Source organism: Perna viridis, chromosome 1 (genome assembly GCF_037379345.1).
Source record: "Perna viridis isolate PV_CMFRI_1.1 ecotype Kerala chromosome 1, ASM3737934v1, whole genome shotgun sequence".
NCBI lineage: Eukaryota > Metazoa > Mollusca > Bivalvia > Mytilida > Mytilidae > Perna > Perna viridis.
Genome location: NC_142445.1, coordinates 62,096,758 through 62,112,455, shown reverse-complemented (window position 1 = coordinate 62,112,455; position 15,698 = coordinate 62,096,758). Strand labels below are relative to the sequence as shown.

Below are 15,698 nucleotides of genomic sequence, written 5' to 3'. Positions count from 1 at the left end.
GAGCCAAATTATTCATACTCCAATAGAATACCACAGAAGGGTTCTTTCCCAACACAGTGCACCACTATAGTTTGCAGTCAGGTTTTCCATATTATGGCCTGACGACTCCAGCATGAAGCAGACCTGGGGTACCCCATTCCACCACCTTGGGCATACAACTCAGATGTTCTGTGAGCTGAGTGCCTTAGCCCCCTGCCAAGGTTCGGAGCACTATTTAGTCGCCTTTTTTTATAAGCACAGCGCTGTTACGGGTCTATTCTTTTGACATCTAGACCCGCACGGGGTAGATTATATCGAATAAGGTTAAACTACATAGCATGTGATTTGATTGACTACCGTGAGAAAATGAATTTGTAACTGATTTCTTCAAAATGACCGACATCTAGAATCATGTAAAACATTCTGCCGACTATTTGTGCCACAAGTTCGTTTGCATTTTTATGTATCCATGTTGTTTCTTGACGTTTTCTACTTTATTTGTACGTGTATAAAATGTTCAATCAGTGCCTCTGTATCTTATGATGGAAAGTGGTATTTGATTGAGAAGTTTTTAAGATTCAACTCATCAAGTAATTAAAAAAACAGAACCTTTTAAAACAAAAGGCATGAGGCTTGTACTTATGTTAGAAGAAAGCGCCACAACGAAATGAATCTACTGGCGTGCGAGTCAAACGTGTACCTATCTCAGTACAGACAAACGAGTACCTATCACAGTACAGTTTCTTGGTTCTGGAAGAACGCAAGGTGATTACAGTTGTCTCAAATGTCATTTTATCAGGCAACAAAAGTTCATTTAGTGTGTTTACATTTGTTGCAAATTGCACAGAGCCATGATTAGACAAATACACAATACCCTTGTTAATCTCATTACTAAATTGTCTTCTTTAGAACCTTGTTACGAAGGAAGAATAAGCATGAATATGTTTTAATGAGAGTTTTATTAATTATAGCTTTTGATTTCGTATAATTCTACGTACACTTATGAACTTTGCACGCATTCAACTGTTCTGTTACAAGTTTTAGTATGAATTAAATTGTAGTACTTGCTTATCGGAATTATTTAGTTCATTGTGTGCCAATGTGTGCCTTAACAACATTTAACGTGGGAGGAACGTGGCATCTTTCCCAACACGGTGCACCACTATGGTTTGCGGTCAGGTTTTCCGTATTATAGCCTGACAACCCCAACATGTAACACGCCAGTTGTTACCCATTCCACTACCAGGAGCACACATCCTAGTTGTTTGTGGGCAGAGCGCCCTAGCCCCGGCTAGGGTTCTGAGCACGGAATTAGAAACAGAAATTTAGGACATTGTGAAAAAAGGAAATAACCCTGTTTAAAATATTGTTACTCAACTGTTGGTTTGCAATAAAACAATGAATGCAAGTATGAAATTATCAGTGTTTACCTGAGATAGAGTTAAACATGCAATGTTATCTTCACTTCCTTATTATATGCCACATTTAAATCTTAATGCCGACTAAATGGGTCATCTTAAATAAAAATTCACTTACGTGCTTCATAGAAATTGATGCCAAATATTAGCAGATCAAAATAGAATAAAAAATGTAAGGCATCATGGTATTTCCACACTCTTTCCAGCGTGTATCATACCAGTAAATGTTATACCTTTACAGAATTTTTTTTTCAGAACATACCATTTATTCTTTCCTACCAAAAGTGACTTAAATAAACATTTCAGTCTCTTATAGCGAGTTACAGGGAATTGAGTTGGTCTTTCATTGGTTGAATGATCATTGCCTGATGGACTTCCGTATATTGTTAAATAAATGTTTGACATCGAATTTAAACTGTTTATATATTTTCCATAGGTGTCTTTAATTGTGCCTGACAGAAAGGTTAAATCTCTTTGTCAATTGTCCCCCTAAGTACCTAGTGAAGTTCATTGGGTGATAGTCATTTAATCAAGGAAATGTTCTGAAGCTAACTATATTACTCGCTGTAAAATTTACCCAAATCTAATATCCCCAGTAGTGAGGAAACATTACGTTTTAACTTTTAAAAATTTGTTTTCGTGTTTCATTTTTTGTTTCTTAGTTGTGAGCACTTGACGTTTTAGTATTCAATATTCGTTTCTTCAAAACGAGCATAATGGGTAATTTTCTTAATTTCTCAAACTGCAAACTCTTACATTTAAGAACTATTCAAAACCATAGTTGTATCTGCAAAGTAATTTAAATATTGTGATGAAGGCCCATAATCTTTGAAAAATAAACCACAGATGTAAAGAGAGAGAGATACAGCATGATACTTTGTTATATATTACAATATCATCGTGACATACTAATCGAATTGAAATCTTCCCTAACATCGGCGATTGCTGACAGGACATTGGAGACAATGCAATAAAAAAGTAATATCTCAGTCTTAACTAACAGGAACAAGTATTGATCAAGGAAAAGACAATGAATATAATTAAATGTTGTCAACAGCCTAAGTCGGTTGTATTGACCAAATCAACTGACTTTTTATTTCCATTTCCACACTAAAACAACATATCTCTGATATTGGTATCTCTGTGTTTCATAGTGGGACAAATTCTTCATTTTGAACAATATTTACACATTTTGGTAACGTATAAGCATGTATGACATAAGTTTAAACTTTATTTACCAAAATTTATTTCATTGGAATAAAAACTTGACTTTAACCAAATAAATATTATTGACTTACTCTCTAAGTCAAGTATTTCTTTTTTATTTAATTCCTGATTTTATATATACACGCGTGTTATATTTGAAGTCAACAAATTAGCTTTTCAGATTTAGAATAATCCAACAACAATTCAAGAGTAGGTGCATGAATGGTTAACGTTTGACTTTTCTAATATGGATTTCCTTTTTTAAAAATTGCTTGATAAATATCACCAATGGCTTAAATGGATGTAATGAAACCTATCGTTTTGTTTGTATCATCTACGCTTCTGTGCTATTACCTTTATATTGCCCGTGACTTCTTTTTATTATTTTGACACACCGGTAAATTAATCGTACTGGTATTGTAGTGTACATTTGACACGACACTACACAAATGTATCATTTGAATTTGGGGAAAAAAATGAAACTATATTTGATAGAGAAAAATGTTTTTTTTTTTTTTTTTCAAAATAATCGTTATGATTCATTTCAGTGACCTTCTCTTTTTGACCTTCTTTATATATTTGTAAGGATGAACTTTAGTGAGAACCTTTTGGGAAATGACGTCAATGGTTTGTATGATCAAACAGCCACAAGCCACGACTGAGTTCATCACTAATCATCATATTATATAACTAGAAGAGTAAATGTCCTCTGCTTTTCTAGAAACACGAGCAGAGTTGATCATATAATAATCCGGATTAAAACAGAATAACATAGTGAATAAATCAGTTATGATGGTAAAGATTAAATATTGCGTTCGAATTGTTCTTATCTATATTTTTATTGGTATGTATGTATGGTTGTTTTTCTTTAATATTTGGACATAGATGTTTGTTTTGCAACTTAAACCAAGTGCATGTTTATATCATATTTTATTATTACTGTTATTAACTGATGATTTTTTCAAAATCCAGTTAAATTCAACAAAAATATCAGCTGTAAAAGCCAAAAATAGTATTGCCTAAAACATAAATGTGTAATTAAAAATGAAATCAAATTTTATAAACTTAAATAAAGCCACAAAATTTGGTAATTTGACAAAGACATTGCGAATTTACCGTCCGTGAAGCTAGAAACTGTGTTTGAAAGCATATTTTCACCCAGGTTCACATGTATCTGAGGGATAATTTCTCCTTTAAAGGCTATTCCATGAAGCACGTGTACAGCGTTCAGAAATGTGCATTTTATATTTATGATTGTTATTTTTGTATTTAAACACGTGTACAGAATAAAGAATTTTGCAATACTTATATAAGATCGGTATTTTGTTTCCACATGGGTTAATAAAACAAATTAGAGGCTAAGGGCACTAAAATGGTTCTTTCTGTTGAATAGGACGTCATACAAAAACAAGGCATGGTGTGGTGTATCAATTTATTAACTTTGAAAAAAGTCGTACTTGTCTTGCCCTCCCCCTATATATTCAGTTAAATATATCCACGATTTAAACCTTAAAACTTGAATGCACGCGACCCAGTGTAATCTATCAATTCAATTAACGAGGTAATACCAAAAGCAAATTCCTAACTAAAGCTAAAACTAGTTACTAGGCTTACTTGTAGCAATGGGTAGATGTTCTGCCAATCGAAGCACAAATTCTGCGATTCATACTTCCATCTGAATAGATACAGATAACTTTCCGATAAGTCCCATCCGACGTAATAAGCTTAAAATCACAAAACAGACATACGTAATCACGTATCAATTACTAGAATTAAAATTTAATCAAATTATTCATTACATTGTGTTACACTCTCATTATCCAAAGTAAACTTCCATCACTGTGGGGCGAATACTACTTGCAGAGAGCGTTCATTTCAATAACGTAAAGCGATGGGATATGTTAGAATTAATCTTTCATAAAAGTTTTGTATTAAAATAGATGAGAAGGTAATGGCCACCAGAGACTACTGATTGAAGTCAAAAACATGTTCAAGCATAAAATATTTTGGGCTTCCATGATGAACGTATTGAATTTTCTTCGATTTTTTTCAAAAGGTTTTCAAGTCAGAGCGAAGAAATGAATAATGTCCCACTGAACGTACTAGGGCATGCAAAGAACATTCTAATTATTAGGATAGTGCCGCGAGTTCAACTCGCATGACTGAGTAGCGATGTGATTTACAAGAAATATCGGAAGGTTATTGCTAAAACAGGCAATTGGGAGACCTTAATCATTACTTGCACTATTTTAGGAATAACAGGTATTAGACGAATGCTGAGATTTATTTTAAAATTTTATCCACGATAGTGCATTCATAAACCTTTGTCATGAAAAACACTAAAGGTGAAATGTAACAATTTTCGTAAAGGTATTGACCGTTCATTCGTACTTAGTAAACTTTGCTTTTTTTCTCTAGTAATTTCGTGACTTTAAGGAATTAACCTTCAAGGATTGTAAACATAGTTCAACTTTACTCTTTGGTTAACTAATAGCTCTTACCGTGATACCATGAAAGGCATCTTCTAAACGAGACTGAACACTCACTTAATTTATGACAAGCTTCCTAATACATAAATCAACGCAGGATTTTCATGTTATTAACCGCTATTATAAACTTTATCTTTTAAGAGGCCATCGGCAATGTCAGAAATAAAGATTGTTGAAACGTTTGGCAGGGGATTTATGCTTACGGGAAAAATTAAACGCTATCTGAGAAGGTTATCTGTACTGATGTTTTAGTTCAAAAGGAAATTAGAAACAAACAGTAATGTATTTGGCGACAACGATTTTCTAACAACATACAATCTTATCAATTATAAATTACTATTGATTTAAGAACCAAAGGGCAAGCATGTTCTGTTACAGGTGCTCAGACATAAATAAAAAAAAATAAAATAGTTTGGTCGAGTATCAAAGTAAGAAGGGTCAGTTATTCATGAATATAATCGAGAGAAAAAATCAAGAATATACCATCCATAGCAAGGAAACGTCACATTTCAAAACTAATGTCTTATCGGCCTTTATCATAGCTTCTAACTTGACGTGCTATTAAACGATATACCTTCATTTGGGCAATTCAGATTCCGAAATAGCTTTTTTTCAAGACAGTCATGTACAAAATGTATATAGTTAAATTCGTGTTGTTATACTAGAATGAAATAATCGAATATAGGGACCAAGTCCGGATACAATACCATTACCCAATAATATATTTAAGAAAAAAATAAATCTAGTTGCTTATTAATCCCGCCAAATCAAGAATTTAATTTATTAGGCCTGTGTGACGATTGTTACGACATAATCTAAAATTCTCTTCTACAAAGTTACCTGGGTTGCCTAAAGAAAAATAAACCTATCAGAAGGCTTGTTACAGATCAAATAAATTTCATTTTGAAAAAATATTGTTCTATAATTGAACATATTAAAATTGAAAATACTTGCATTTCTTCATACCCATGACCAATTATTGAAAATAGGGGTATTTATCGAGCATATCATACAGAAAAAAAGTGCAGTGAGAACATCAACCGAATGAGCTTTCATTATGAAAAAAAAACAAGAAATTCAATAAATCACTACATCAGTCAAATATATATTGGTAATATGAGACCGGCGATTTCATTAACACCGGCGTAAATTGTTTTTTGCAGATTAATTTTTTCTTTATGTCACACGGCCAGCTTAAAAATGTTGCCATGTGAATACTGACCAAATAACCATATTTTTTAAAAGTATATTATTTTAAGTTAAGAGTACATAGGCTATGAAAGATAACATTGTTATTCACATGACGTCGCTTTTACTAGAGCAACTGGGATGTGTGCTCCAGGTGGTGGAATGGGATACCCCTGGCGTGTTACATTCTGGGGTTGTCAGGCTATAATACGGAGAACCTGACCACAAACCATAGTGGTGCACCGTGTTCAGAAAGATTTGTCGACCCTATTATTCTTGTGTCCCATCCCTTTTTTCATTTCATCATCATTTCATGTTCATTTTATTATCCATTTCATGTTCATCGTCTGAATATAGCTGAAATATTGCTGCTCGGACGTTAAACCCCCAACGATCAATCAATCTTTTATCATTTAAACTGGCACTTTAAAACTTTCAGATTTCAGTAAGCTCGATAGTCATACCACAGTCACAAGTACATTCAGTGTACTTGGCTGAGAATCTGGATGAGAAAAACATAAAGAAAAGTAAATGGCTGCTTTGAATGTTGTCTCGTTTTGTTTTTCTTTCGATTGACGAAAATATTTTACAAAATGAAAACCAAAACGGGACCTAGCTTTGCCTGCTTATTTGTTGGCTACTTGGAGAGGAAATATTCTAACACATTGTTATTTGAGTAATCACTCATGTCATCCGCAGTCATGCAAAAAATGCCTTTTCAAAACCAAACTTCGCCGTACCTGTAAGGTGAATAAAGTTTCAATGCTCAATGTGGAATAATGAAATCGTTTGTCAAGCAAAGCTTTCGATAGAATTGTCAAGTCATATTTAGATCAAGATATAGATAGGAGGGTACGAAACACTATATGTTTCGATAGCCATCCGTTGTTTTTAATATTCAATCCTCACAACGTTACAATCAAGGACACTTTGGTTTGCAGCTTCAAATCCATTGACCGCTGTAAAAACGTGGCCGATCGGAAATAAGGTGATCGCTTTGAAGAACACCGCCAAAGTGTCACGAATGCCAGTAAAAAGGACTGCCCAATCAGTGAACATTCTCAGCATCACTAAAATTTACTTTAAGACTTTTAGTCTATACAGAATTAAATAACATGTTGTGAAAATAAGCATGAATATTCATACGCAGGTACGGCTAAAATAAATACTACTATTTTTAATCAAACTAATTTTATCATGATGTGAAATTTATTGTTATCATATACTTATAGAAAATAATTCCAAAATTTTACCCTGTGATAATATGACAATTACATAAACAAATCTATATATTTTCCCTTAGATCCCCGAATCGGGCGTTAAACCCCAACAATCAATCAATCAACCGATCTGCCTCAGCCATGTGATATGACATTGTTATATCACACGCTTCCGGTTCATATCAAACGCTTCCGACACCCCTAATTCCGTAATCGCGCCACGTAGTCCCGTTATCGATTCGAAATCTATTATCGCCCAGAATCAAAACATGGCAGACGACGGCGGAGACGAAACGCAGGACTACATAAATGCGCTTAAAAATGCCAATACCAACAGAAAAACGTTGAGTGATATGAACATTTTGACAAAATGGATGAGAAGGAATGGATGTTGATATTACACACATAACAAACTTTGAAAAAAAAACTGAAATCCCAAAGCAAAACCGCCAAGAAATGCCGGAGATCAATAATGATAACTTCAAGGACAAAGTTGTTCAGATGTTTTCAGGGGCAACAATTACTGGAAATGTAACTGTAAATTAATTTTCCCTCGTAAAAGCTTCAGCTAGACCAATTTGACTTTGATTCACATCATTGACCAGATGATATAAACCATTGTTGTGTTTTGTTATTGTTATGTTAACACAAAAAAAAATTGTTAAACTGCATATTGACCATAATTACAGAACTATTAATCAAGATGACAGAAATAAAAATAAATGGTTATGGAGTGAATGTGTGTGTAGTACATTTAAAAAAAAACAACACTTTTCAGTTAAATTGATATCACATGCCTCCGTCTGATAAAGAGAGTCCAAAGGGAACTATAATAAACACCAATATTGTTTGTTTGTTTTTTTGTTTGAACGTCCGAGCAGCAATATTTCAGCTATATTCAGACGATGAACACGAAATGATGATGAAATGAAAAAAGGATGGGACACAAGGACAATGGGGTCGACAAACTTTGATTGCCACTGGAAATAGGGAGAGGTGGGTACGGTCGGGCAATTCAGCCTCCTGTGGCGCAGTCCTATGGTTCCTACTCCGGGAGAATACCACAGTAGGGTTCTTTAACGTTCGAGGAACATGGCATCTTTCCCAACACGGTGCACCACTATGGTTTGCGGTCAGGTTTTCCGTATTATAGCTTGACAATCCCAGCATGTAACACGCCAGGGGTACCCCATTCCACCGCCTGGGGCACACATCCCAGTTGCTCTGTGGGCAGAGCGACCTAGCCCCCGCTAGGGTTCTGAGCACTATTTAGTCGCCTTTTACGACAAGCTTAGCGCTGCTGCAGGCCTATTCTTTTAACTCCCGGACCTGCACGGGGCAACACCAATATTGAAATATATGATAAAATAAGATCATAACACGTCATTTTTCATACCGCACCCATATCAGCCCACGGCTCACGGGCTGCTAATAGGATTGATTGATTGATTGGGGTTTAACGTCCGAGCAGCAATATTCAGACGATGAACATGAAATGGATGATAAAATGAACATGAAATGAAAAAAATGGATGCCACACAAGGATAATAGGGTAGAAAAATTTTGATTGCCACCAGAAAAAGGGAGGGATGGGTAAGGTTAGGCAATTTAGCCTCCTGTGGCGGAGCGCAAAGGTTCCTACTCCTATTGTTCATTTGTTTATTGGGGTTTAACGACCGAACAGCAATATTTCAGCTATATTCAGGCGATGAACATGAAGTGGATGATAAAATGAACATGAAATGATGATGAAATGAAAAATGGGATGGGACACAAGGATAATGGGGTCGACAAATTTTGATTGCCACTGGAAATAGGGAGTGGTGGATAGGGTTGGGCAGTTTAGCCTCCTGTGGCGGAGCGCTATGGTTCCTACTCCGGGAGAATACCACAGTAGCCCTAGCCCCCGGCTAATGTTCTGAGGACTATATAGTCGCCTTTTACGACAAGCTTAGCGCTGCTGCAGGCCTATTCTTTTGACACCCGGATCTCTACTCCTTTCGAATACCACAGCAGGTTTCATTTACGTGCAAGGAACGTGACATCTTTTCCAACACGATGCACCACTATGGTTTGCGGTCAGGTTTTCCGTATTATAGCCTGACAACCCCAGCATGTAACACGCTAGGGGTACCCCATTCCACCACCTGGGGCACACATTCCAATTGCTCTGTGTGCAGAGCGCCCGGCCCCTGGCTAGGGTTCTGAGCACTATTTAGTCGCCTTTTATGACAAGCTTGGCGCTGCTGCAGGCAAATTCTTTTAACACCCGGGCCTGCACGAGGCCGATCTTTTCGGGGTTTCATCACTCTTAGTGTAAAGATTTTGTCGATTCGTTAAATAAATATTCACAGGGGTGTAGTGTAATTGAATACTGAGACATCTGTACCATCTGAAAACCAGAACTTACATTATAAAATAACGTTATAGTCTACGATCAATTTTTAAAGGACCAAATTATTGTAAGAAACAAAAATTGGTAAAAACTGAAGTAATTGAATACAATGTTGAAGTACATGTTTAATGTGTATCTATCTGTTAAGAAATTTCATCAAAAATCACTTGCTGAACACATTTCTGTTGTGATTTATAAAGCACGATACAGTGATTGCACATTTAAATAAAATATTAAAGGGCTGTAATGAAAACGTTCTGGAAAAGCCGAATTCCATTTTATTTCAGACTCTATGTCTAATTACACTCGAATTAATCCGGATAAAAACTAAGAAATCAATAAACTTATCTATTTTGAGCTTTATACTAATATAATTGATTTTAATACAGATATTAATTGAAATTGGCAAGTCGTATAAGTAGAGACAGAACAAGCCGCAGGTGGTCGTCAATGTTTTCATTAATGCCTCAAAACCTATAAACTTTCTTAAAAGTGTAGTAATCAGTAAATACTCTACTATGGTGTTTCCCATAACTATCACAGCATGAGCCGTGTACGACAAAAAGGGACACACAAAAAGGAAACTTTGTTCGTACGAAGTCCAATATTTGCTGATAAGTGCGAAAGTGTTGATAAGAACAATGAGGTTCTATTAACCAAACCAGACGCTATACAAGTTGCTTTAACTTGAACATGGTATATTCCTTCAAGTATTCCTTCAACTGACATCAGCATGCATGGCTGCTTCTTCATAAAATTCTAACATTTTGCATCAGCCACGTAAGGCACATGCTTCACTTGAACAATCGAACAATAACCACGAAAAGTGGACTTAGTAAACATAACGATGTAATTCTGCAATTTTGACCTTTCCGATTAACATTTGAATTATATAATTTACAGAGCCTGACATCACTCTCCTTTTTCACTGACAAAGAATACGAACAGTTTCGTGCTAATATCGGTATATGATCTTTGCAATTACAGAGTTCTGATAGAGGATTTTATTGCTGATTTATATGTTTCCAAGTGGTTGTATTGAAAGAATTATTTGTTCTTAACTACCACTCACTGATGAAATTTGACCTATTGACCCCACATCCTGGTGCCGGTCATTACGTGACGTTGATGGATGGGAAGGTGATCGTCTAGACTAAGCGTTTTTGTTACTACAATCGTATCCCTCCGCCTACTTAATCCATAGGGAGATTTCGGTTGTTACATTTTCTTGTTTACACAATGAACACTTAATTCGAGAAATGGTCTTAATTTTTCCATTCGCGAAAGATTAAGTTTATGACATAAGGAATCTCTAGAGACTCTTAAACGAATGATTGTGAACTATCGTATCAACGCGGTGCGCTGAACTTTGAAACCCCTAGTACATTTATGGTGCATGTAGGATTATAGCAACAACTGGAAATGAAGGATTGTGTTAAGATGATCGTTTATTTATGGATTTCGGGATTTTAGGGATTTCGTATTGCTCAGGACTGAGGATTTAGTCAGTATATTAATACATCTTATCCGTACTTGTGAAAAAGTAAACACTTCATCATGTGTATAATGCCTTGATGGAAAACAAAGAACTCTTAAGAAGTTTGTTTGCGCAAAACTGTAATAAAAAATGAAGAGACGTTTTAGATCAATTTTTATGTCTTTCATATTCCAGTTGCTCTATATAGTTTTTTTTTTCTTCCTTTCTATTATATCAAACATTAATGTCGTATACCTTATCACTGTGTTAGTTCTGACAACTGTATCAGATGTCAATTTATGGATATGACGGAATTCCTCATTTACTTCGATCAGTGCTTCCACTTATGGCTAAAAGTATAATGTTCATTACTACAATCATATTGTCTATTTTAGGAACCAGTACGTTTAGTTTCATTTAAATATTCATGACCAATTATACATGAATCTATAATTTTTAGTTCTGTTGGAAATGTATTGATTTTGTTAGGGGTGTTGTGATGAACTAATAATTGTTTCAAATTAAGGTTTTCGTGATTTGTATTCTACTTGGGTTTGTTCTCCATCAAGAAATGATGGGATTTCACTTCAAAATAAGTTGTCAACATTCTACAGTTTTTTTATTACAATTTCTAATTTCAACATCAGATATTAAAATACGAAAACTTAAATTAAAACGACGTTTAGAAGAAGAGAAATTAGACAATTGCAGTTAATTAGTCCTTGACATATCATTATTACATCACAAAATTATTGGCATTGTTATACAAACAACGGTAACGTAATTACAGTTACATAACGTAATTCATTTCTACTTAAATTACAAATGTTTATTTCCTGATTGGTTATGCATCATCATATATTTTATTTGAAAGAAATGTAATGAGTTTCTAGTTCGATATTGTTAATGCCAATTACGTTATTTGATATTAAGAGTTTTTGCAGGACAATAAGGAACGGCCTAAACCTTCCACCTACAAGTTCTTCTGACTAAATGTACATGACAATACATGTTACTAATTTCAAAGTTGCGGAACTAAACACTTTTTAAGTTTTCTTTGATTCTAAATTTTGTAACACACGGCTAGCACTCATATATTGACCTAAGCACAAGTTTTCATGACACTTGAATAGCGTACATTTTGTACTTCTAAATATATTCAATAATTGGTTTCACTGTGCACTGAATACGCTATAACAATAAACTACATGCATTGACATGGTATGTTTCAACACGCGTACTAAGTCTATGGCATTCAACTGAAAACGAAAACATTACGCTTTTGTTGTCATACTACAGTATCTGTTTCTGAAAGAAAAAGAAAAAAAAACACACAATGTTCCCATAAAAATGTCATTGATTCTTCGCTAGGAGTTGTATTGTTCCCAGATCTTCTGTTATTGCGTTTTCTAAGGAAGCTTTGAGAAATATACAAGTCCATCATCTAGTTTTATTCTTACCATTTCCCCAAGTGTGAAATTATCATGTGTAACTGGTAGCTTATAAAGACATTTTCTAGCGATGAAATAAATTGCATGGAACTGTGATAAGATATAAGAAACAGAATTGTCACGGAGCGACAATAAAAGCCTTCTAACCTAAGAGCTTTCAGAAATTTTATTGTATATTATATATGTAATGAAAGCCATGAGTATTGGTTTCTTTATTTGAACCGAAGGCAGATCGCAATGTTTTATGACACGCACCCTTCGTTCAGGTTACCATTAAATACGACATAACGTATATAGAAGCAAGCAGTTGGTGCACTATCGAGCAAATAATCAACATAGGAGAACTCTTTAACTAAATAAATAATCATATTTTCGTAGTGTAACCGATGTTTGTATACATTTAAATGAGAAGGCCTCATTTTGTATTTCGCTTCTCTTTCTTCCTGGATAAGTTAATTATCGATCGTGCTTCCGTGACCAATAGTCGCATTTGTTATTCTCGCTTATTATTCCGTTTGATTTATTAGGGCTCAGCCACTAAGTGGCGGCCGCTCTATAGTAATCAGTCTGTCCGTCCGTAACAAAATCAGTTTTCCGCACTTTTTTTCAATATGCTTGCAGATATTGGGCTGATATTTTGTTTGTGGGTCAAGTATAAATAGTTACAAATCAAGTTTAAATTTCGTTCCGCTCCACCTATATTTTATCAGGTAATGGCCCTTGGACTTTGAAATTTCACTAAAATCGCCATTTTCCGCACTTTTTTCCCATACGCTTGCAGATATTTGGCTGATATTTTGTATGCTAGTCAGTTATGATTAGTAACAAATCAAGTTTGAGTTTCGTTCCGCTCCACCGGTTTTTGACCAAGTTACGGCCCTTGGAATTCCAAAATTTCACTAAAATCGCAGTTTTCCACATATTGTTCCCATACGCTTGCAGATAATGGACCAATGTTGTGTATATGTGTCAAGTATGATTAGTTACAAGTCAAGTGTATGTTTCGTTCCGCTCCACTGATTTTTGACCAAGTTACAGCCCTTGGAATTCCAAAATTTCACTAAAATCGCAGTTTTTCGCACTTTTTTCTATACGCATGCATATATTGGACTTGTATTTGGTAAGCAAGTCAATCATGTGTCAATTATGATGAGTTACAAGTCATGTTTACGTTTCGTTTCGATCGACCAATTCTTTACCAAGTTTCGTTCCGCTCCACTGATTTTTGACCAAGTTACGACCCTTGGAATTCCAAAATTTCTCTAAAATCGCACTTTTTTCCCATACACATGCAGATATTGGACTTGTATTTGGTAAGTTGTTTGTTTGTTTGTTTGTTGGGGTTCAACGTCCGAGCAGCAGTATTTCAGCTATATTCAGACGATGAACATGAAATTGATGATAAAATGAACATGAAATGATGATGAAATGAAAAACGGATGGAACACAAGGACAATGGGGTCGATAAATTTTGATTGCCAATGGAAATAGGGAGAGGTGGGTAGGGTCGGGCAATTTAGCCTCCTGTGGCGGAGCCCTATGGTTCCTACTCCGGGAGAACACCACAGTAGGGTTCTTTAACGTGCGAGGAACGTGGCATCTTTCCCAACACGGTGTACCACTATGGTTTGCGGTCAGGTTTTCCGTATTATAGCCTGACAACTCCAGCATATAACACGCAAGGGTACCTCATTCCACCACCTGGGGCACACATCCCAGTTGCTCTGTGTGCAAAGCGGCCTAGCCCCCGGCTAGGGTTCTGAGCACTATTTAGTCGCCTTTTACGACAAGCTTAGCGCTGCTGCAGGCCTATTCTTTTAACACCCAGACCTGCACGGGGCTATTTGGTAAGCAAGTCAATAATGATGAGTTAAAGTCATGTTCACGTTTCGCTTCGATCGACCAATTTTTTACCAAGTTCTCAATATTTCCTGTTAAGCAGTGGATATTTAAAAATATATTTTCAACCAGCGGGGCCCTAAGAGATGGCTGCCATCTCCACGATATCCAGTTTGGGTGGACGACGAAATTAAAAGGCATCTGTATAGTGTTTTCGTCATCAGAAGACCCGTGCAGGTCCGGGTGTCAAAAGAATAGGCCTGCAGCAGCGCTAAGCTTGTCGTAAAAGGCGACTGATTTAGTGCTCAGAATCCTAGCCGGGGGCTTGGCGCTCTGCCCACAGAGCAACTGGGTTGTATGCCCCAGGTGGTGGAATGGGGTACCCTTGGCATGTTACATGCTGGGGTTGTCAGGCTGTAATACGGAAAACCTGACCGCAAACCATAGTGGTGCACCGTGTTGGGAAAGATGCCACGTTCCTCGCACGTTAAAGAACCCTACTGTGGTATTCTCCCGGAGTAGGAACCATAGGGCTCCGCCACAGGAGGCTAAATTGCCTGACCCTACCCACCTCTCCCTATTTCCAGTGGCAATCAAAATTTGTCGACCCCATTATCCTTGTCTCCCATCCCATTTTTCATTTCATCATCATTTCATGTTCATTTTATCATCCACTTCATGTTCATCGCCTGAATATAGCTGAAATATTTCTGCTCCGGCGTTAAACCCAAACAATCAATAAGTCGTAGATAACACTTCCGTTATAAAAAAAAAAACCTCCGTACATGATACATTACCAGGCTGCTACAATACCAATTCGTCAAAATTGATACAAAAATCGGTAGGATACCACCTGACTTGTCTAAATAAATACAGGAGCAGCTTACATGGACACTGGAACCGGTGCATACGATATTTTTTACGCTTTTGGAAGCAGCACATTTACAAAAACTATAACTGGCTTACATAGTACAAATCTAAATCAGATGAAATAAAAACAAAATAACAATGAAAAACCAAGTAATAATTTAAGTTC

The 15,698-nt window shown here is 35.9% G+C and overlaps 1 protein-coding gene across 5 annotated transcripts in view; it reads right to left on the bottom strand.

The window, feature by feature from the left end:
- Positions 1-15,698, bottom strand: part of LOC148629743 (potassium voltage-gated channel subfamily B member 1-like) — a 123,105-nt gene that overhangs the window by 89,374 nt on the left and 18,033 nt on the right. Inside the window, exon 1 of one of the 5 annotated variants that reach the window (XM_088556380.1) lies at positions 4,218-4,304. The exons of the other annotated variants lie outside the window; for them this stretch is intronic. Within the exon in view, the coding sequence (XP_088412506.1) occupies positions 4,218-4,270 (53 nt within the window). The 5' untranslated portion in view covers positions 4,271-4,304. Of the gene's footprint in view, positions 1-4,217; positions 4,305-15,698 lie in introns of those variants that run through there. 5 annotated transcript variants of the gene reach the window in all.